We start from the raw sequence: 23,260 nt of genomic DNA, 5'->3' as shown, positions 1-23,260 counted from the left end.
CCCCTTGGTTGAAGTCAGCCCAAGGATTGTTGGGGGCAGAGTGAAGAGTATATGGTAGGATCACCGTGTAAAGTTGTACAAGATGTGCACTGCACAAAGGCATCAGGCTGAGGCGGGAACTGGGAGTTGACAAAGCCTGCACACCATTTACCAAGCTGTGGACTTCTGGCTTGGGACACATTTTTGTACCTTATGTGCTATGGAGGGTCTGTTCTACAAGTCTCCTAGCCTCTCCTCCCAAAGCCCCATTAAGTCCAGATATAGCCCCACAGGAAACTCTGGGGTGCATTCCACCATTGTCATTTTCTATTTTTTATCATCCCAACTCCCTCCCATACAAGCACGAGGGAAGAGCCAAAATCTTCAGAAAAATCACATTTGATCAATCATACTTATTCAAAATTACAAAAATAGATACATAAATAAAAATACCAGAATATAATTATTAAATATTCAGTGTACAGGAATGGTCTTCACCTCACTCAGTGAGGATTGGATGAACTCGGCTGGAAGGTCAGAAGGGATAACTGGCCAAGAATGGACATGTGTGTGAAAATGAAACTGGAAATTTAGTGCTGGTCACAGTGTGTGCCCCAGAATGATACATTTATATGTATCACTGCCTGGGAGACCCAAGAGGCCCCATAACCTCTCCAAACAGGCCATTCTGTGTGATGTCACAGTCCATACAATTTGGGGAAGTATCTAGACTTGCAGTCAGACACAGAACACCAGCTCTTAGACTGACACAGCCTGTGCACAAGTGTGCCAACATACACACGCGTATATAACATTTCCTGATACATTCATGGAATGTCAGAGCCTTTCCCTCAAGTCATTTAGTGTCCCTAGTCTCCAAACCACTGTTCCTGCATTGGCCAAGCTCTCTCAAGAGACCTCAGTTCTGTTACACTTCCTAATTGGGAAATTATTCATTTCCCAACAGTGGGCCTCATGAATGGCCCACTGCCAGGGAGCTGGCTCTCCTTCCACTTATGCACAGGAGATGCCATTTTTAACTCCAGGAAGCTTTGGTCCAGAAAATGACAATACCATTCTGGTTCAGGACCACCCTTCCATCCTGGCCAGGGGAGATCTGGGCGTCCAGCACCCAGACATGTATCTGAGGGTGAAGCTACCGTCACTCACCCTGATGGGCAGCACAAGCAAAACCACCTCTGCAGAGCTCATCTTCCTCAGTCTCTTCATTATATATAGCTGTGCAGATGGCCCTACTGCAAAAATGACGGTCACTGTGGGAGTGGGTGGTACCCGTCTCTTCCCTTGGTTCTCTGGGGGCCCTCAGAGGGCTAGGCCATTCTCTCCCCCAATGTGAGTGTGGATCCAGGGCAGGAAGCTTGAGACCCTTGTGTAGACGCCTGGTTTTTCCTTCATGGCACATTCACGGCCCCAGCTCACAATCCCAGTCAGAGTCATGCGGCCTTGGGTGAAGCAGACCAGCGGCCCCCCTGAGTCTCCCTGTTAAGCCAAAGACACAAAAGGTGAGCCCTGGGAGAAGTGAGAAGGGGGCCATCTGATCCTACCACCCAATCATGCCCGAGAGAGAAGGGAGAGTTTCCTAGAGTCAAAGTCCTTAGTGACTCCCCATTTCCTACCACATCAAGTTTAAAAATCCCCTGCTTGGTTTTCAAAGTCCTGTTATCTACAGTTCCACCTACATTTTCAGACCCTACTTCTCCTTCCCATCCCAAAATATGCCGTGCTCATTCTCACTTTTGTATCTTGCAACTGAAATGCTCTCTTTTCTTTCCTCTGCCTCCTCAAATTCCTATTGAGTCACATTCTCTCGAAAGTGCCCCCTTCGGTGACCATCTAGTTGGTGTTCACCTCCCTCTCCTAAACAGCTGATCATTTATAATTCACACCACACTCTGAGCACTGAATTGTGTTATTTTCTGTTGTTTTCTCTTTCTTAGGGTCTCAGTCCCCCTCCCTCCCTGAGTCTGAAGTGCCTAGCATAGAGCTAGGCTCTTGACGAATGTTTGGTAAATACATAAGGACTGGTTTAAACCTTCTAAGACCTGAATCCCTGGTCCTGGCTTCTTGGGATTTTGACTGGAGAGAGGCTCCCCAAAGCTGGTAGGGACAGGCCCAGGAGCCCAGGGAGATCTAGGGGTGATGGAGAAAGATGCTTGGAACTCTCACCTGGCAGGAATCTGTTTCCCAACGTGGGTCAGCCGCACACAGCATTTTGTGGGTGACTTCAGTGCCATAGTAGTGGGGCTGCTGACACTCCTTGTGGGAAACCAGCTTCACAGAAGTCATTTTCAGCTGCTCGGGATAGATATAGTCATCTAGATGGAGGAAACAGGGGGGAATGTACATTAAAATGTGTCTGTTGGGACTCTGCCAGGGAGGGGACCAAAAAGTGTCCCTACCAGGGAAAGCCCTTATTTTTTTCCACCCACATCTAAGTCTTTACTCCACCTATAGTCCCTCATCCCTCACCCATTTAACTTTATGGCTCATCATTCCCTAAACAATGCTCCCCACTCCATCCCTGGACCCATCTGCTGCCTCCATAGTGCTCCCATCTCTACATCCACAGTCCTCCCTTGATCAAGCTGAGCTCACTTCCAGGTTACAACACTCCCTCAGGACCCTCTCAGCCAGACCCAAATGTCACTTACAGGGATTCTCTTTTCCAAAGCCAGTAATCTCACAGCTTGTGCCAAAATGGGCATCCCCATTCGCTGGGGGCAGGCAGATGACCTGTATGGACCGGGATGGCTGTGCACACTGGCCCGTGCTGGAACGGATCTTCAGCAAGGCTGGGGGAGCAGGAAGGGGTCAGAGGGGAAAGATCACCACCTAGTCAGGTGGTCACTATCTCTCCCCTCCAAACGCTGAGGGAATGGCTGTCTATCCCTATGTCAGAGTCAGAGGTCATCCTGGGAGGTCTGCTGGTAGCTTGTCACCTGAAACAAGTCTCCCCTGTCCCATGCTTCAAGGGCTTTGTTCCAGCTGCTGACAAAGCCTTGGACAGCCAGGGCAACTGCATACAGCTGTATGAGTTTTTTCCTGCAAAAAACAGCTCGTAAAGCCCTGGCTGAGGTAGCTGGGCTGAAATCCAGCCCAGTAATCTCTCCAAGTTCTATATCCTGGGACAGACAGAGGCTCCATCCAACAATGGAAGGGGCACCCCAGCCCAAGCTATATGCCATCAGGGCCATTGCCACCCAGAGGAGGATACCTGTTTGGAAATTCAGGGACTCTACAGAGGAGCACCAGGCTCCTCATGTTTTCCACTCTGAACCCTTCCCCACCACTCCTTTGTTGTGTAAAGCAGGGTCTTCAAGTTCCCCTACAACCCCAACTTCACACTTGGGTCTCTTCTCAGACCCCCATTCCCACAGCTATCATCATCACGGCAGATGAGGGTTTTCCACTCACCAATATCATTGTGGTGAGCAAGGGTGTCAGCACTGTAGTCCTCATGTAAGATGAGCTTTTCCACCTTAAACTGCATCTCGCCAGGCGTGATGGAGTTAAGCTTTGACCGACCCAGGTAGACAATGTAGTCCTCCTTCTTTTGGTACTCACTGTGGGAGGGGAGATCAGTCAGTCTGATCTCGTGAGATCCTGTCACTTCCCCCTCCCCACCACAGCAACCTCAGAGCATCACTTGTCCCCAAGGCCATGGGCCATATAGAGAGAGGCCGAGGGGGTAGAAATAAGGGGAATCTTTTGCTGGGAAGGAGGAAGGGATTTGTTTGGGGTAGGGCAGGAGGGTCAGGGAGAAGAGACAGAGGGACATACATGAAGCAGTGTGTGGCGCTGACCACCCAGCAGGGACTGATGAGGCTGCCACCGCACACGTAGGTGACAGAGCCTGCACGGTGCCTCCTATAGATGGCTGCAAACCAAGGCTGGTTCTCGATGGTGGTGAATTCTCCCCCAACAATCTTAAAGCGGGGCCTCAGAGCCTTCTGGCCGCACTGTAACTTTTCTGGAGGAGAGAGGGTACTTTTTCCTGGAGGAGAAAGAAAGTGATATCTTGGGGAGGGAGGGAGGATAAAGTGTCCTTCTCCTGGTCCTCTGACCTCCCAGTTTTTCAGGGCCAGGTAGGCCTCCCTCCTGCAGGCCTCCCTCCTCATCCCTCCTATGATGGAATAAGGGAACAACTGAGTTTGTCCCCTTCCACCCACCATCATAAACAGGCCAGTGACACTCACCAGAAGAGCAGTTGTGCACCATGCACTCCTGGACAATCTGCATTAGGCCAACCTGCACATAGCACCAGGGCCTTCTCTGATTGTCTGGGTTCCTGGCAACACAGAGGGGAGAAGGGTGCCATTCCAGCCCAGAATGCCTTTTCTGTGTCCTCCCCTCCAGGGAAGACTCAACCAGAGGCCTTGATTTTCTCATGCTATGGCCAGCACTTGGCAAGCAGAAAAGATGGTAACGAGGGTTTCTGTGAGGCCATGAGGAGGGTCCTTGCTGCCCCCACCTCACCTGCAATAATTGTGTTTCCCCAGTCCCAGCTGAAGGGCATCAGGTCTGTGGGCATGGTACGTTTTCAGAAGGATGGTGGTAGAGTCCCAGGCCAGGCAGGGCCGGCCTCTGGTGTCAATGTTGGCCTTCCCTCGGTAAGAGTGACCATTCCCCTGATAGCACGTTTTCGATGTATCTATGGGAGGATGTGAGGATGAGAATATTAGAAAGAGAAGGAAGTTCAGACAGGCATTTTAGAGATCCTGTCAGGCCTCACATGATTTCAGTGAGACAGAAGATACTAGAAAGGGTCTCCTTCCATCCTCACCTCACATTTGTGCAGCCTCAGCTTCATGACATAGTGTGTGTTCATGTTTGACTGTGAATCACATGAGGATAAAGATGCTCCCCGCTCTACCTCCTAACTCCTGCCTGCTCTTGCATGCCACTCATGTCTCCCTGCCCCCAAGTCTCTGGTGCCCCCTCCTCCCCAGTTGGAGTCAGGATCCCCATACCTATCTCACAGTGTTCCCCTTGGAATTTCTTTGGGCAGTTGCATCGTTGAATGTTGGAGAAGTACTTGTAGGACACACATTTTCCTCCATTCAGGCAGCCACACTTCACTGGAGAGCACAAAGGTTGGGGGGTAAGCAAGGAGCATAGGTGGAGGCAAAGGGGGAGCCAGCAGGGACAGGGAGGGGCTGCCTCCTGAGGCTTTTCCAAGATATCTGTGCAACCAGATATTGTGCAAGGGGTGGATACTCACATGCACCAGACACTTGATGAAGTTCATGGCTGCCCTGGAAGAGATGCGGGGGGGGGGGGGAGATTGAAAGGAAAAGTTCACCAAAGGACCCATGTTCCTGGGACCCCAGGGTGAGGATAAACTGGCCCCAATCCCCAAACTCAGCCTTCCCTCCAGTTCCCTCTCTCCTTACCCTGTTCATGCCTAACTATCCCTCAAATGGAAGATCATCAGCTTCTAGCAGGGAGAAATGAATTGACTCAAGCAAGCTTCACAAATCAGATACTAGCAGATTGGGGCAGTCCCTGCGGCTTCTTCCTCCTTTGCGGAAAAGTGCAAGCTCCCTTGGTTCTCAAGGCCCCAATGCCACACCTGTCCTATTTCCCGGGGAGGGTTTGGCCCTGCTGTTGATGGAATTCGGAGGACTCCAGCTTCCTATGCAGCCCCTTCCTTCCCCAGCGCTTTTCAGGGGTCTTGCAAGCCCCCTCCTCCCGCCGCCAAGAGTCAAAAGCAGGGAAGCCACTCACCTCGGAGTCTCTCACGACCAGGGCGCAGAGGAGCAGGCATGCCAGCAGGACTCTCATGGTGGCGAGGCTGGGGCTTTAGACAGCGGCTCTACAAGGGAAGGAGAAGTCAGGGGAAGAAGCGGAGGAGAGCGCGAAGGCGGACCGGGTGGGTTACTGCAGTTCAGGGCTGGAGTCCCTAAGTCCCCTGCGGAAAGAGCCCGCGGTGACCAGGCTCCCCAGGCCCGGCCGTCTATCCTCTCTGGAGGCTCAGAGGTCGTGGCGCAGCCTGCACTGGTCCCCGCAGGGGAACACATGGGCACGGAGCGCGGTGACTCAGCGTGCAGCCGCAGCCGAGCCGGGGCAGCGAGTAAGGAGAAGTAAAGCCGGCAAGAGCTGGGTCGCCCGCATCCACCCTGCGCTCTTAGGGAGGTCCACACTCACCCGCAGCTATGGTCGGAGGGGCGCAGGGCCGGGATAGCGGGGACTAGTGGACACTCTGATGCTCGGGCGGCCTCTAGGGCTCCAGTCTCCGCGCTGTGCTGCTAGCGGGCAGTGCTGGCTCTATATTACGACTCGCCCCAGCCCTGGCCCCGCCCCAGCCCGGGATCGCCCCGTCCACTCCCTTCCCTTCCCTTCCCTGAGGACCCGCCGCGACTTGGACCCCGCAGGCTTCCACAACCTAAACTGTGAGGGGCAGCGCGGTCCCCACTGGAGGGGACGAACCAGGTCTGAACTGAAGTATGGAGAGACATCTAAATTCTCCGCCCCCTCCTCCCATTCACCTGGCCTAGGCCCCGCCCCCGTGCAGCACCCCCCACCCCCCACCCCCCGATTTGCCAAAAGGAGAGGCGCTAGGGAGACACTCTCCTCCAGCTCTGATGCCTCTTCCCAGATCCCCTAAAGCTCTTCTCCACCCTCGGCCCCCAACTGCCTAGGACACTGATTCGGACCCCTGGGCTTAGAGGCACAGTCTGCAGCTCCTACAGCTGTGAAGTCTCTTTCTCAATGTGAAAATACACGTTGCTGAAACACACAAAGAAAGTGTTCACAGGGGCTGCCTCCAAGTAGTATGCCAGCTCCCGGAAAATCAACACAACTAGTGGATAAGACAAAGCTTAGTTTATTGCTTACTGTGGTAGGGTAGTTTGGTAGGGGCAGGGGAGGGGGTCGGATTTTATTGAGAATTTGCAGTTTGGTATAAGGCAGGTCTTTGAAAGTGAGGGCCTGATAAGGATTAGATAAGAGTCGTGATATAATATTGTAGGATTGTGAGAACAAAGTCTTAGGGCACAAACTGTTGATGCTTTCTATTGAAGTGTTGATAGGTTTTTCAGGAAGTTCCTAAAATGAACTATTCATTTATTTGCCTGGGCCATAGTATTGTCACTTAATAAAGACAATGGAATAGTAAAGCCTTATTAACGTAGAAAGTTCTATTTTCACCTCTGAAGAGAGAAATTTGGGAACTGGAGGACAAGAATGAGATTTATTTTTCACTCTATAGCCTTTTACACTGTTTAAATTTTTGAAAACACGTCCTTGTATCACCCGTTCCAAAAAGATAATTACAGATTTTTAAATGCACGTGTATTTAGTATTCTACTTCATCATAGAGCCTTGTTCCTAATAAGATAAAATATTTGCTCATCAAATTGATTGGCCTCCAGAAAGACAGACCATGTGTAAAGGACTCCACCTATGCTTCCTGCTTGAGGGTGAGCGCACACAGTTGTGTACACATGCACAAGTCCATGCACACACACATATCTCTCAGGCAGAGCTGAAGAACTACAGCAGGGGCTTCCCTGGTGGCGCAGTGGTTGGGAGTCCGCCTGCCGATGCGGGGGACACGGGTTCGTGCCCCGGTCCCGGAGGATCCCACGTGCCGCGGAGCGGCTGGGTCCGCGAGCCATGGCCGCGGAGCCTGTGTGTCCGGAGCCTGTGCTCCGCAGCGGGAGAGGCCACAGCAGTGAGAGGCCCGCGTACAGCAAAAAAAATAAAATAAAATAAAAAAATAAATAAAGAACTACAGCAGGGACTCTGAAGTTCAGTCACCCCCATCCGTTTCCTCTAGTGTTGGGAACCAGGGCTTGGGGTCACTTGAATCCACCCTGCAGGACTGTCTCCCTCAATGGAAGGGGAGGAGGTTGAATCCCTGTAACTCACTAAGGGGCCCAAGGCTTGTCCCTCTCCCTGCCTAGGCCTACAGCGTTTTGCTGCCTGGCAAACCTGGACCTTGGGTCTGGGTCCACTTGAGAGGGGCAGGAAGAGGGCAGAGAAAGTGCCAGGAGGGCAGGAAGAAGGAAAGCCTCTTTGCTCTGCCCCAGCCAGAGGTCTTAGGATGCCAGCCTCTGCCTGGGGAAAGTACCAGTTAACCATCCAGCTTAGGAGGCAGGTGACCCATCATCCTCCGGAGAGAGTTTTTCTGTGCCCAGCTCTGAGCTGCCAGCCTCCCAGGGGATGAACTGAGTCAGAGGTGCTAGAGGCTTCAGAACCAGCCAGGCTACTTCCTGTAGAAGACTGTGATATGTTTTGTTTGGAGTTAGAACACATTATAGAACACATTAATTGTGAATAAACGTGATCAAAATGTAAACAGAGTTGCAACCTGAGGACTTACCCAGAAACTCTTAGGTTAGTTATCAGGAAATTCCCCGCTGACTTGTGATTCACTGAGCTTCCCCGGCAGCTCTCATGACTCCATATTACTTGGCTGGAGGCTGTCATGATGATTCTGAGAGCAGGATGACCTCATTTCCTCCCGGACAAAGACACTCGGAGACCGTTATGCAGCATGACACCCCTCTTCCCCCTCCTTCCTCTTGTGGGCTCTTCACCTGGTTGAACCCTAGAGCCTCTGTGAAGACAGAAATCCTTTCCACTCTATGGTCTTTGTCGCTCTCTGAAATCTGTGTCCGTCTTTTGGTGCGCAGTCTGTGCTATCTTTCAATTCTTTTAGGGCAGAGACTACATCTTAAACATCTTTCTCTCCCTCAGCACCTGGTGCATGCCTTGTTCACCTAGGTGCTTTATTATGAATGAATCCATGAACAAGTGAGAACAGAGCGCTTTGGGGCTCCCTGGAAGTTTCCCTTCTCCTTGTCTTTTTTTTTTTTTTCCTTGCCATAAAAAAATAGTACTGACATCAATTTCTGTCTTTTGCTAAAAAGCACCTTGATACAAACCATTCCTCTTTAAACTCACAACCACCTTATGTAGCTGGGAATCATTATCCCCATTTCACAGATGAGGAAAATGAGGTGGAGAGAAGATACATTGTTGATGAGTGGCAAAGCCAGCCCTAGAACCCAGGTTTTCTGATCCTTGTTCCTGTGCTCTATACCTCACTGCCTCCAAAGAGAGGGATTCAGATGCTGTAAGATGTTCCAGCTCAGGGGAGCCTTCTTGCTGGCTTTGGAGACCTCCTTCCAGAAACATGCCTAGGACTATGGGCTCTGAACTCCTGGGAGACCCTGGCTATAATATGAGTTAGTTGCTTGCTTCAGTTCCAGAAACTAACTTGGTGGTCTAGGCTATCTGAAGTTTCTGTCAAGTGTGAGAGAATAAGGAACTGAATACATGTGGTTTCACTCTGTTCCTGAGTCTCAGAGTAAAACCACCAGCCTCCTGCCTCCACATCTTAGTGGTCCAGATCTCCCATGTTACATGTGGCAACAGAGACTAATGGAGAGGCCCCATTTCCTGGAGCGGCTCATAAAAAAGCAGGCAGATGCCAGGTGTGCCAGGAGGACCAGGATGTCAAACTTTGTTCTGAGACTGTGTCCAGGAAACAGGACCACTGAAGGGCTATTTCCTGACCAGCAGGACCCAAAGGGAAGTTCACGTCGAGTCACAGGATGTTTTCCTGGGTTGCTATACCAAGAATGTTCAGTTTGGTACTGTGTGGAGGGTACAGTGTCTAGCCACAGGTCAGTCACATCCATGTCTAATGACCTCAGGCAAGATGCTTAATTCTCTTGGTCTCGGTTCCCCATCTACAAAAAGAGGCAACGCCTGTCCTGCCCCTGCCTCACTTTGCAGATTGAATGAGATCATACTTGTGTGTGAAATCATTCATTCATTCATTCCTTTATTCACTCACCAAGGATTTATCATGGGCCTAACATGTGTCAGGCACAGTTCTAGATGGTAGAGACACACGAATGAACTTTGTAAACTATAATTCCTACATTGAGTGCCTGCCTTGCCTTCCTATCTATGACTGTCCTGGCCCAGAAGTCCAGGCCATTCCTGGGAATCCATCCCAGGATTCCAGTCAAGTGGGGATGCTGTGTCCTTAACCAACAGTTCCCAGCAACTGGCCAGCTGTGAGTACTGCTCACCCCCACATCCCTGACTCCCACTCTCTCCTCCTCCTCTCCAGTTGTTCGTGGCCTGAAGCTCTTCTTTCTCACCTACTCATGGGGGGCACAGACTCCTCTGCAATCCTGGGAAGGAGGCGGTGAATGCTGGTCACGTAGTTTCCTTGGGTCTGAGGACTCCTTCTCTCTGCATGTTTAATGCTGAGGGAAAGGATACTGTCTCACAGCAGGCACTGCAAGCCACATTTGGGGCCTGTAACATGATAGGGGAGGTGTTGGAGCTGCTAGGCCCCCAGCGGCCTGTGGCAAGAGTAGGGAGGGGGAAGCCACATAATTGCTTCCTTACTCATGGAAAGCAAAGAGTACAGGGGCTGCACGCTGAGGTTATACTCTTTCGTCAGTGAACAGAGGGGCCAAGTTGGACCCTCCAGCTTCAGCCTATGACCCCTACCCCTTTCTCATCGTTTCCGCCTCATCATCTCTGGCCCAATTCCTAGCCCCACCCAAGCCAGTGAGCTCAGACCTCTGCATGAGTATTTTGAGCCTTGGCCAGATTTTTCTTTGTCCCTAATCTAAACCTGGTTACTCCCTAAATCAGGAACTTACTACCTCAAAGAATGTTGGTCGTGGCTTTCCAGACCTTCTGGATTCTGAGGCCCCCACCAGAACCAAAGCTAGGCCCTGGTCCTAGAACTTCTGCTTAGAGCCCAGGCTACCATGCTGGATGGCAATGGTTGCTTAACCGGAAGCTAAAGGGGATACCCAGGAAAAAAGGGCTGGAATGGGAAACCAGAAACTGGTGGTTTTGCTAAAAACTGCCAAAAAGTCAATGATATTAAAGGAAATATGTTCAGCCAGGAGCTCGTATACTCAAAAATATTGTTCAGAAGAAAACCAACATCACATCCACAGCCCGTATGATGTATAATTTCATGGGCTCATGACTCTCCCAAGCTGGATTCTATATGCTTCTCTGCCTTTAACACAAGTGCAAGCACTTCCCTTTCCATTACACAGAGAGGAAAATAGAGGGCTGATGAAGGGAAGTGAATCATTTGAGTTCATTCACTGAAAATGATGAGATTGAGAATTCACCGATTTTGAGGAAACTCGTGACACATTTCCCCCCGCCACTCCTATTCTGAATCCTCTCTCCTCCCATCCTGACCACCCTCAATTCCCAGCCTCAGTCTCTTTGTCTTCCTACCCACCTGCAGAAGGTGCTTCTTTTCTCCAAGCAGTGATTGATAACAGTGTGATGAGGCAGCCAAGTCCTGGGGAGAGGTCAGTCTCCTTTTAGAAGGTACTAGAGGATGAAATGTATGGAAGTCTATGAGAAGAGGGAGCAGGGGCATGGCAGGGAGCCCCTTAAATAGGTGTGTATGCAGAGTGAAGAGAAGGAATAGTATGTGGATAATCTAACCAGGAGGCTCCTGTTTACTCTGAGAACAGAGATGGGGGGGAATATGACAGAAACTAAAGAAGAAGAAGTCTGTTCTCTCCAAGGGAATATTATAATTTATCCTTTGTTGAAGATAGATTATAATAGCCAACTTTTATTTGCCTACATTCATTTTATTTTTCAATCTTAACAACAACCTTTAAGGAAGGTACTATTAATGTTACAATTTTAGGATGAGAAAACTGAGGCTCCCAGAATTTAAGCAGTTTATCCAAGGTCACGCTGTAGGTATATGGTAGGGTTGGGACTCACACCCAGAGTTGGTTGACTCCAGGGGTTGGAGAACTACCTCTGAGGCAATATCACATTCAGTCAGGAAGGTAGGGGTGCTGGTCCTTATACCTAATAGGGAATCTCCCTATTCTAACCCATGGTGCTATCCCAGAGTGGCCCGAGCTGTCCAAGTCATGTCTGGGTTGAATCCTGTCTATGCAGTGCAGCTCAAGCCAGACTTTGATTAAAATGCTCCTCCTTTTGCTTAGTAAAGCCAGCCACAGTTGTATCTGCGGAGTCTTGTCAGAGAAGTGATCACTGGGTCTTCTGCCTGTGCTTATATATCTGTGTAGGTCTCTGGAAACATCAATTGTCAGTTTTCCCTTTTTCAAAGCCGTTCTTCAGCCGTATTTATATGATGGGGATACCTAGGGGTTTTCTGTGGGGAAATAACAATAGTATGTCTATATTGAATATGCATTTTATTTAGCAGGCATTTGGTAACTGTTCCGTGTGCATTCTCTCATTTAATCCTCAGTGAGGGAGATGTAATATCAACCCCACTTAATGGATAAGGAACTGAAGCCCTCAGAGGTTAAAGATACACAGCCAAGCCAGTATCAATGGTGTTGTCCCTTTACCCTTTCCTGAGGAAAAAAAAAGTTACCCTGTTATGTAGGTGCCCGGGAATCTGTAATAATATTCACTAATGTTATGTTTTCCAACCTTGTCTGATGATAAGAATCACCTGGCTTAAAGGTTTAAAGAATACAGAATCTCAGGTTACTTCCTTCTCTGATTCATTAAGTCCAGGAGGGGGCCCAGGAATCTGATTCTTAATATACGTCCCAGAGGATTCTTACCACCAAACAAGTTTGGAGAAAATGTCAGCCAATGCATACCTAGGGAGTGTTAGTTTATTTTTTCACCTAGGAATGCCCAATTAAATCACGAATTTTCTATCGACTGGGGTTTCTACTTTAACCCCATCCTTTGAGGTGGGGGCCAGAGGAGAACGCAGAGGTGGGAGAGGTTCAGGGCAGGAAGGCTGACTTTTGGGCAGAGTTTCACAGAGGTGAATCAAGGAGGGGATGTACACCTGAGAGCCTTGTGCCAACCCAGCCGCCCTGAGGTGATTTTTCTAAAGAATCTGTTCTCAGAAAGTTAATTTCTTCAGCACCTCTGTACTTGTTCTTTTTTCAGATACTAATGATAGTTTCATTTAAAAAATGCCAAATGGATGGCTAATGGAGGGATTTTTCCATGTAGAAGCTAAAAGAACTTGGGGAATTAGAGTAACCCTCAAAGTCATGGCAGTGGATAAGAAATTGACTCCCCAAGACTTCAGGAAAATTGGGAGAAACTGAGTAAAAATGAGAACAAAGCAGAACTGAGAATACTTGTACTTACTGGTACTTTTCTATCTGTGATATTTCCTCACATTTCCTGTGCTGGCCCAACTTCTGAGCTCTCAGGGTCAGTTTGCTTGTTTTCCCCTAGGCTCTTCTGGTTCCACCTGAATAGAACTGGGATTCCAGAGCATTGTCCCTTTGCAGGAGTGTGGGAACTATGCCCATCACCAGTGGACCCAGCAGCTTGTGGGATGACCACAGCATTTGCATCTGTAGTCAAGAAGGTAGTAACAGTGTCATTCTCCCTATGCAGACCCTCTGCTCCATTGCATAGTGTCCTAAGACTTATTCAGTCTGTATCGTGGCAGTCATCCTATTCTATTCATAAAGAAAATTCGACCCCAAGTTCTAAAAATAAAAGAACTGAGCTCAACTCAGACTGTTCATTTAATTCAATGAAATAGAAACTACGTTCAAATACCTAAGGTGTGCCAAGGACTATGCTAGTCTCTGAGGGCACACAGAACAGACATGATCCCCACCCTGAAGAAGTTTAAAATCTTGTAAAGAAGAAAAAATGAATACACATGAAATGATTAAAAAGCCACTAGGTAAGATGGCTACTATAAAAAAAAAACAAGTCAGAAAATAACAAGTGTTGGCAAAGGATATAGAGAAATTAAAACTCTTGTGCACTGCTGGTGGGATTGCAAGATGTTGCAAACCACAATGAAAAACGGTGTGGCAGTTCCTCAAAAAATCAAATCTAGGACTATCAGATAGCCCCTCAATCCCTTGAGGATCCCTTCTGGGTATATATCGAAAAGAACTTAACCAGAGTCTCGAAGAAATATTTGTACACTCATGTCATAGCAGCACTACTCACAATAGCCAAGAAGTGGAAGCAGCCCAAGTGTCCACAGACAGATGAAGAGATAAGCAAAGGTGGTGTATACATTCAATGGAATAGTATTCAGTCTTCATTTTTTATTTTTTAAAACATCTCCTTATTTGGTTTTTTTTTCCTTTTTTTAAAGTAAACTTATTTATTTTATTTATTTATTTTTGGCTGCATTGGGTCTTGGTTGCTGCGTGCAAGCTTTTTCTAGTTGCGGCAAGCGGGGGCTACTCTTCGTTTTGGTGCACGGGCTTCTCATTGTGGTGGCTTCTCTTATTGCGGAGCACGGGCTCTAGGCACGCAGACTTCAGTAGTTGTGGCACACGGGTTTGGTTGCTCCGCAGCGTGTGGGATCTTCCCAGACCAGGGCTCAAACCCGTGCCCCTGCATTGGCAGGTGGATTCTTAACCACTGTGCCACCAGGGAAGCCCTATTCAGTCTTTAAAAGGAAGGAAATCTTGTCACTTGTTTATAACATCAATGAACCTTGAGGACATTATGCTAATTGAAATAAGCCAGTCACAAAAATCACATATGGATATATATGATTCCACACATACCTATAGATATAGAGGTATCCAAAGTAGTCAAATTTGAAGAGACAAAGAATGGTGGTTACCAGGGGCTGGTGAGAGGGAGAATTGGGGAGCTGTTGTTTGATAGCTATAAAGCTTCAGTTTTTGTTTGTTTGTTTTGGTTTGGGGTTTTTTTTGTTTTTGTTTTTTTTTGCGGTACGCGGGCCTCTCACTGCTGTGGCCTCTCCCGTTGCGGAGCACAGGCTCCGGACGCACAGGCTCAGCGGCCATGGCTCACGGGCCCAGCCGCTCTGCGGCATGTGGGATCTTCCCGGACCGGGGCACGAACCCATGTCCCCTGCATCGGCAGGCAGACTCTCAACCACTGCGCCACCAGGGAAGCCCTGGGTTTTTTTTAGATTTAATTTTATTTATGTTTGGCTGTGTTGGTTCTTCATGGCTGCGCGTGGGCTTTCTCTAGTTGTGGCGAGCAGGGGCTACGCTTCGTTGCAATGCATGGGCTTCTCATTGCAGTGGCTTCTCTTGTTGCGGAGCATGGGCTCTAGGGGCGCGGGCTTCAGTAACTGTGGCACACAGGCTCTAGAGTTCAGGCTCAATAGTTGTGGCACGCGGGCTTAGTTGCTTCTCAGCATATGGGGCCTTCCCAGACCAGGGATCGAGCCCGTGTCCCCTGCATTGGCAAGCAGATTCTTATCTACTGCACCACCAGGGAAGTCCTGTTTGTTTTTAATTGAAATATAGTGATGTACAATGTTATGTTAGTTTCAGGTATACCACATAGTGATCTAACATTTAAATATACTATGAAATGATCACCATAATAATCTAGGAACCATCTGTCCACATACAAAGTTATTACAATATTATTGACCATACTCCTTATTCTGTATAATTTCATCTCTGTGACTTATTTATTTTATAACTGGAAATTCAAACACCTTAATTCTCTTCACCTATTTCACTCAACCCCCCCCACGCTTTTCCCCCCTGGCAGCCACCCATTTGTTCTCTGTATCTGTGAGCCTATTTTCATTTTGTTTTACTTATTTGTTTGTTTTGTTTTTTAGATTCCACATATAAGTTAAATAATTTGGTGTTTGTCTTTCTCTGACTTATTTCACTTAGCATAATACCCTCTAGATCCATCCATGTTATTGCAAATGGCAAGATTTTTTGACTGAGTAATATTTCATTGTATAAGTACACCACATCTTCTTTATCCATTCATCTATTGATGGACACTTAGGTTGCTTCCATATCTTGGCTATTGTAAATAATGCTGCAATGAACATAAGGGTGCAAGTATCTTTTTGGATTAGTGTTTTTGTTTTCTTCAGGTGAATATCCAGAAGTAAAATTCCTGGATTGTATAGTAGTTCCAATTTTTATTTATTTATTTTTTAAATTTATTAAATTTATTTATTTTTGTCTGCATTGGGTCTTCGTTGCTACGTGCGGGCTTTCTCTAGTTGCAGCAAGCAGGGGCTACTCTTCTTTGTGGTGCGTGGGCTTCTCATTGCAGTGGCTTCTCTTGTTGTGGAGCATAGGCTCTAGAGTACACACTCAGTAGTTGTGGTGTATGGGCTTAGTTGCTCCGCAGCATGTGGGATCTTCCCGGACCAGGGCTCGACCCCGTGTCCCCTGCACTGGCAGGAGGATTCTTAACAACTGCACCACCAGGGAAGCCCAATTTTTATTTTTTTGAGGAACATCATACTCTTTTCCATAATGGCTAACCAGTTTACACTCCCACCAACAATGCATTCCACATCCTCGCCAACACCTGTTATTTGTTGTGTTCTTGTTAATAGTCATTCTGATGGGTATCAGATGGTATCTCATTGTGGTTTTGATTTTTAGTGATAATTGATGATCACTAATCATAAGTTGATGATTAGTGATGTGCATCTTTTCATGTGTCTGTTGACCACCTGCATGTCGTCTTTGAAAAAATGTCTATTTACGTCCTTTGCCCATTTTTTAATCAAACTTTTCTTTTTAATACTGAGTTGTATGAGTTCTTTATATATCTTGGATATTAACTCCTTATCAAATATATCATTTGGAAATATCTCCTCCCATTCAGTAGGCTGATTTTTCATTTTTTTTGGATGGTTTCCTTCACTGTACAAAGCTTTTTAGTTTGATGTACTCCCATTTGTTATTTTTGTTTTTGTCTTTCTTGCCTGAGGAGACAGATCCAAAAAACTATTGCTAAGATGGATGTTGAAGAGTGTACTGCCTAGGACTTCCCTGGTGGCACAGTGGTTAAGAATCCGCCTGCCAATACAGGGGGCACGGCTTCGAGCCCTAGTCCGGGAAGATCCAACATGCCGCAGAGCAACTAAGCCTGTGCACCACAACGACTGAGCCTGAGCTCTAGAGCCTGCGAGCCACAACTACTGAGGCCACACCCCACAATTATTGAAGCCTGCGTGCCTAGAGCCCGTGCTCCACAACAAGAGAAGCCACTGCAATGAGAAACCCGTGCACCATAACGAAAAGTAGCCCCCACTCGCCGCAACTAGAGGAAGCCCGCATGCAGCAATGAAGACCCAATGCAGCCAAACATAAATAAATAAATAAATAAATTTATTTTTTAAAAAAAGAGTGTACTGTCTATGTTTTCCTCTAGAAGTTTTATAGTTTCAAGTCTTGCATTTAAATCTTTAATCCATTTTGAATGTATTTTTGTATATGGTTTTAGAAAGTGGTCCAGTTTCATTCTTTTGCATGCAGCTGTCCTATTTTCCCAGCACCATTTATTGAAGTGGCTGTATATTCTTGCCTACTTTGTTGTAGATTAATTGGCCATATAAGAATAAGTTTTCTGGGCTGTCTATTCCATTGATCTATGTGTCTATTTTTGTGCCAGTGTCATACTGTTTTGATTACTGTAGCTTTGTAGTGTAGTTTGAAATCAAGGACTGTGATATCACCAGCTTTGTTCTTCTTTCTTAAGATTGCTTTGGCCAATTGGGGTCTTTTTTGTTTCCATACAAATTTTAGGATTGATTGTTCTAGTTTGGTGAAAAATGTTTTTGGTATTTTGGTAAGGATTGCATTGAATCTGTAGATTGCCTTGGGTAGTATGGACATTTTAACAGTATTAATTCTTACAGTCAGTGAGCATGGTATATCATTCCATTTGTTTGTGTCGTCTTCAATTTCTTTCATCCATGTCTTATGGTTTTCAGAGTACAGGTCTTTCACCTCTTGGTTAGATTTGTTCCTATGTATTTTATTCTTTTTGACGCAATTGTTTGTTATTAGGGTCTAGAAGTGCAACGGGTTTCTGTATATTAATTTTGTATCCTGTAACTTTACTAAATTCATTTTTTAGTTCTAATAGCTTTTTGGTAGAGTCTTTAGGGTTTTCTATAAATCGCATCATGTCATCTGCAAATAGTGACAGTTTTACTTCCTCATTTCCAATTTGGATGCCTTTTATTTCTTTTTCTTGTCTGACTGCTGTGGCTAGGACTTACAATACTATGTTGACTAAAAGTGATGGGAATAAGCATTCTTGTCTTATTCCTTATCTTAGAGGAAATGCTTTCAGCATTTTACTGTTGAGTGTGATGTTGGCTGTGGTTCTGTCATATATGACCTTTATTATGCTGAGGTATATTCCCTCTATACCAACTTTTTCGAGAGTTTTTATCATGAATGGATGTTGAATTTTGTCAAAAGCTTTTTCTGCATCTACTGAGATGCTTATATGACTTTGATTCTTCATTTTGTTAGTGTGGTATATCACATTGTTTGATTTATGGATATTGAACCATCCTTGCATACCTGGCATAAATCCCAAATGATCATGGGGTATGATCCTTTTAATGTATTGTTGAATTCAGTTTGTTAATATTTTGTTGAGAATTTTTGCTTATGTGTTAGTTAGTGATATTGACCTGCAATTTTCTTTTTTGTGTGGTGTCTTTGCCTGGTTTTGGTATCAGGATGATGCTGGTCTCATAGAATGAGTTAAGAACCATTACTTTCCTTTCAATTTTTTGGAATAGTTTGAGAAGGATGGGTGTTAACCCTTCTGTAAATGTTTGGTAGAATTCACCTGAGAAGCTGTCTGGTCCTGGACTTTTATTTGTTAGGAGTTTTTTGATTACTGATTCAATATTATTACTGGTAATCAGTCTGCTCATATTTTCTATTTCTTCCTGATTCAGTCTTGGGAGATTGTATGTTTCTAGGAATTTATCCATTTCTTCCAGATTGCCCAGTTTTTTGGCATATAATTGTTCGTAGTAATCTCTTATGATCCTTTGTATTTCTGGGTGTCAATTGTAACTTCTCCTCTTTCATTTATGATTTTATTTATTTGGGCCCTCTCTGTCTTAGAGCATTAGTTTTACAAGATGAAGCGGTTCTGGAGATCTGTTGCACAACAAAGTGAATATACTCAACAGTACTGAATTGTACACTTAAAAAGAATTAAGGGCTTCCCTGGTGGCGCAGTGGTTGAGAGTCTGCCTGCCAATGCAGGGGACGTGGGTTCAAGCCCTGGTCTGGGAAGATCCAATATGCCACGGAGCAACTGGGCCCTCACAACTACTGAGCCTGTGCATCTGGAGCCTGTGCTCCGCAACAAGAGAGGCTGCGATAGTGAGAGGCCCGTGCACCACAATGAAGAGTGGCCCCCACTTGCCACACTAGAGAAAGCCCTCGCACAGAAATGAAGACCCAACACAGCCAAAAATAAAAATTAATTAATTAATTAATTAATTAATTAAAAAACAAGTTAAAAAAATCTATATAAAAAAGAATTAAGATGGTAAACTCTAGGTTATGTGTTTTTTTTTAAAAAAAAACCTGTTAACATTAAACATTCTGAACACTGACCATAAATGCAGTAAAAACTTAGAGAACAGAGACACTGAAATCAGAGATTTCCTGGACCTGAACAAATCTTAAAAGATGGGTCATATTAGGATTGGTAGAGAACAGGAAAAAAGAAGTTCTAAGCAAGAGTTATGGAAAAAGACAGGAGTTTGAATAAACATTGTACATATTGTGGAGAGTAAACTTTGTATGCGTTTAACTGTGTGTGTGTGTATACACACGTGTACATAAGCTGTGAGAAATCTTGCCCAATTAAGGAGCGTTTACATTGAAGAGTAGTGAGAACCAAGTACAGATATGCAGGGTAAAGTCAGACTATAAAAGGTCTTAAAAGCCAGATAGAAGTCTGTACTTGATACCATAGACTCTAGAAAGGCACTGTAAGTTCTTGAACAAGGATGTATATAAGATTTTTAGTAAAGCTGAAAATTCCCACCAGTCTCAATCAAAATAAATGAAGCAAAGAGATTAACTTGGATTTTGTCTGGGCTTGGGCTGGAAGGAATGGGGAAATGATAAACCCGCTGGGTTGGGTGAAGAGTGGGAGTGAGAACTGAAATAGGAGGATACCAGAGGGAAAGTGAGACTACAAGTAAGAAACTTGGACTTGGACTTGGATTCGTACAGCTGTCTTTGTTCCTATTGGTTAGGAGCTTTTGTTTTTCCAAACTTGCAGAGTCATATGTCTTGCTTTAGAAAGAGCTTTAGAAAGTTCCTTTAAAGGGGTGTACCACGAAATCCGTATTTGAAGGCCAAAACAATAGTTTCCTGGATTGGAGTGAGAAGACTGAAGGCAGAGAGTCCCACTTTCCAATCCCAGGGGCAACTGTCAAGTACAAAGGCCATATCTCCAAGCATGAGCTGAGAGCTTCCTCCTGAGGAAGGTGGTGACTGCCCATGGAGGGCTGTGGTTTCAGAGTCAGAGAATGGAGCTCCATTCCCAGCTTAGTCGCTGACTCCACCTTTGCACCTGGGTGAGTCACTTCCCTTTGTAGGCCTCTGTTTTCTCTTTTGTGGAATGCAGAAGGATGTTCTTTCCACCTGCTTTCAAGGAAGAAAAAAGCGGCTGAAAGAAAAAGAATTTATATCAGGAAGCTTTAAGCAAAGGGGTGAGACCTGGGCTGACGCAAAGCCCAGGATGTATGAGGACATGGGGGCCAGGTTTGACACACCATGCCCTTGACATCAGAAATCTATGGAGAGGACGTTAGTATTAAACAATATAAACAAATGTTGCCCCAGAGAGTCTGGGTTCTGGGAATATGAACAGGGAATCATGACCAAAATTCCAGGTCCCCAAGTTCCCCTCAAGGAGTCATGAGGCTCATGAGGAGGTGAATCACCACACCCAGAATTTGTCCTGAAGACCTAAACCACCAAATATGAGCTTCAGCAAAGGAAGGGGCTCAGGGAAGTCTTGATTCAGATAGCTTGGGGGCGGGGGGGGGATAGCTAGAATATAAGCTGTTCCTTTAGGTCCTGGTAAGACCAGGAAATAGTTTTGCTCAAGGCACTGGATGTTTTCGTAGTTCTGAGGTCAGTGGCAGGCCAAAGTCATAAAGTTGGTCCCACGGAGCCAGCACAGTTGTCTCTGGTCTGGAAGACCACATGGAAAAAAGAACTCAGATGATTGTGGAGCCTAAAGAAATTGAATTTGTATTCTTCCTGAAGTCTGTGTTACTTCTCAGTCCAACTCTCCTAAGCAAAAGGCAGAGAGATGGGCAGCAGCTTGTCAGAGCCTGGAAGAGAGGTCAGAGGGTACAGGGACAAAGAAGTGTGTTGGCTGGAAATACCAATTCTCAGAGCCAGGCAGGTTCATGGGGTCCCCAGGGAGCAGAACAGACCTTGGGAATCTGGAACACTTGGACTTGTGGAGTGCTGTGTTCAAAAGGGATCTCACATACCACTTCACATCCATTAGGATGGCTTTTATCAAAAAAGTGGAAAACGACAAGTGTCGGTGAGGATGAGGAGAAATTAGAACCCTTGCGCATTGCTGGTAGGAATGTAAAATGGTGCAGCCACTGTGGAAAACCGTTTGGCAGGTCCTCAAAAAGTTAAACATAGAACTACCATATGATCGAGCGATTCTACTGCTAGGTATATACCCCAAAAAATTGAAAGCAGGGACTGAAACAAATACTTGTACATCCATGTTCATAGTGGCATTATTCACTGTAGCCAAAAGGTGAAGCAACACAGCTGTCCATTGACAGATGAAGGAATGAACCAAATGTAGCATAGGCATACAATGGAATATTTTTCAACCTTAAAAATGAATGAAATTCTGACACATGCTACAGTATGGATGAACCTTGACAACACTGTTTAGTGAAATAAGCCAGACACAAAAGGCTACATATTGTATGACTCTCCTTATATGAGGTACCTAGAATAGGCAAATTCATACAGATAGAAAGTAGAGTAGAGGTTACCAGGGGTTATGGGGAATTATTGTTTAATGGATACAGAGTTTCTGTTCAGAATGATGAAAGTTCTGGAAATGAACAGTGGTGATGGTTGCACGACAAAGTGAATGTACTTAATGCCACTGAACTGTACACTTAAAAACGGTTAACATGTCCGTTCTCTACGTGTGTCTCTATATAGCTGATTCACTTCGTTGTACAACAGAAACTAACACAACATTGTAAAGCAGTTATACTTAAATTTTAAAAATGGTTAAAATGGTAAATTTTATATTATAATATGTGTATTTTACAAAAATATAATTGCAAAAAAGGGGGGCCCCATGACATAGGGATTGACAAGGCAGTGAGAATAAGACTCAGAGAAACAGGACATGAAAAGGTGGCAGCACAGATATTCAGAGTCTTGAGCTGAGATGGGGATGGGGACTGGGACAGAGACAAAGAAACCTGTCCATGAAGGAAATGGGTAAAGTATGGGAGTCCGAGATGAAAGACAGAGAAGTTGACCAAAATGGAGCCCTGTTAGGGGGTAGAGCTGAGTATGGAGAAAGAAATGGGGATTGGTAGGTCTGATTTTTTTTTCCTTTTTTTTTAATTTTCATTTTTTAATTTATTTTAGTATCTTTATTGAAGTATAATTGCTTTACAATGGTGTGTTAGTTTCTGCTGTATAACAAAGTGAATCTGATTTTTAAAATGAGTCTTAAGTCTGGGTCTCTCTTTGGCACGCATGTGGGTTTCCACGTTTAACCCCCACAGAGCTTGCGGTGGTTGCTTCTGGGACCTTCATCCACTCTGCAGGGGTCAGCTGACAGTTGCCCTCTGAGGCTTCCTGTCTCCTTATAGAGCTGACAGACACCACAGTGAGTCAGTCCTACCAAGGCTTGACTCATTTTTGACCCAGTTTTAGTGATCAAACACAATACTCTGGAATTTGGCACTACAGCTCAAAAGGTATGGTGGGAACATGGTTGCACGACCCAGGCTCCTAGCTGCTCCCTGCTGCCATCCCATTTCTTGGTAAAGGTTGAAGTGAACTGCATTTTTTTAAAAATATTTATTTATTTATTTATTTGGCTGCGCCGGGTGTTAGCTGTGGCACACGGGATCTTCACTGCCGAGTAAGGGATATTCCTTGCAGCATGAGGGCTCTTTTTAGTTGCAGCATGTGGACTCTTAGTTGCGGCATGTGGGATCTAGTTCCCTGACCAGGGATTGAACCTGGGCCCCCTGCAAAGGGAACATAGAGTCTTACCCACTGGACCACCAGGGAAGTCCCTAAACTGCATTTAAGGTCACAAAGACTTGGGTTCAAATTCTGTCTTGCCTCTTACTAGCTGTGTGGCCTTGAGCAAGTTACTTAACTTCCAGAAGCCATGGTTTCCTCACCTGTAAAATGGGGCTACAGAGCTCCATAGCCTTGTGGTGGGTACTAAGTAAGATAATATATGAAGAACTTTTTAGCACTTTGCTTATCGCAGA

General features: G+C 45.9%; 1 protein-coding gene across 2 annotated transcripts; it reads right to left on the bottom strand.

The window, feature by feature from the left end:
• Positions 1–362: 362 nt before the first annotated feature.
• Positions 363–6,271, bottom strand: PLAU (plasminogen activator, urokinase). Of its 2 annotated transcripts, none has more exons than XM_082639680.1 (11): positions 6,148–6,271; positions 5,728–5,815; positions 5,222–5,255; positions 4,971–5,078; positions 4,477–4,651; positions 4,197–4,288; positions 3,781–3,994; positions 3,415–3,563; positions 2,652–2,792; positions 2,167–2,315; positions 363–1,479 (listed from the first exon to the last, which is right to left on the bottom strand). In XM_082639680.1, the coding sequence occupies exons 2-11, from the start codon at positions 5,782–5,784 to the stop codon at positions 1,303–1,305; spliced, it is 1,296 nt and encodes a 431-aa protein (XP_082495806.1). In that variant the 5' UTR covers positions 5,785–5,815; positions 6,148–6,271; the 3' UTR covers positions 363–1,302. The 2 variants fall into 2 exon arrangements, with proteins under 2 accessions (XP_082495806.1, XP_082495807.1); XM_082639681.1 differs by having other exon boundaries at positions 3,781–3,970.
• Positions 6,272–23,260: the final 16,989 nt, after the last annotated feature.

Source organism: Mesoplodon mirus (assembly GCF_964341445.2).
Source record: "Mesoplodon mirus genome assembly, chromosome: 2".
In the NCBI taxonomy this organism is placed as follows: domain Eukaryota; kingdom Metazoa; phylum Chordata; class Mammalia; order Artiodactyla; family Ziphiidae; genus Mesoplodon; species Mesoplodon mirus.
Note: the sequence above shows the minus strand (reverse complement) of the source record. Positions and strands in the feature narration are given on the sequence as shown.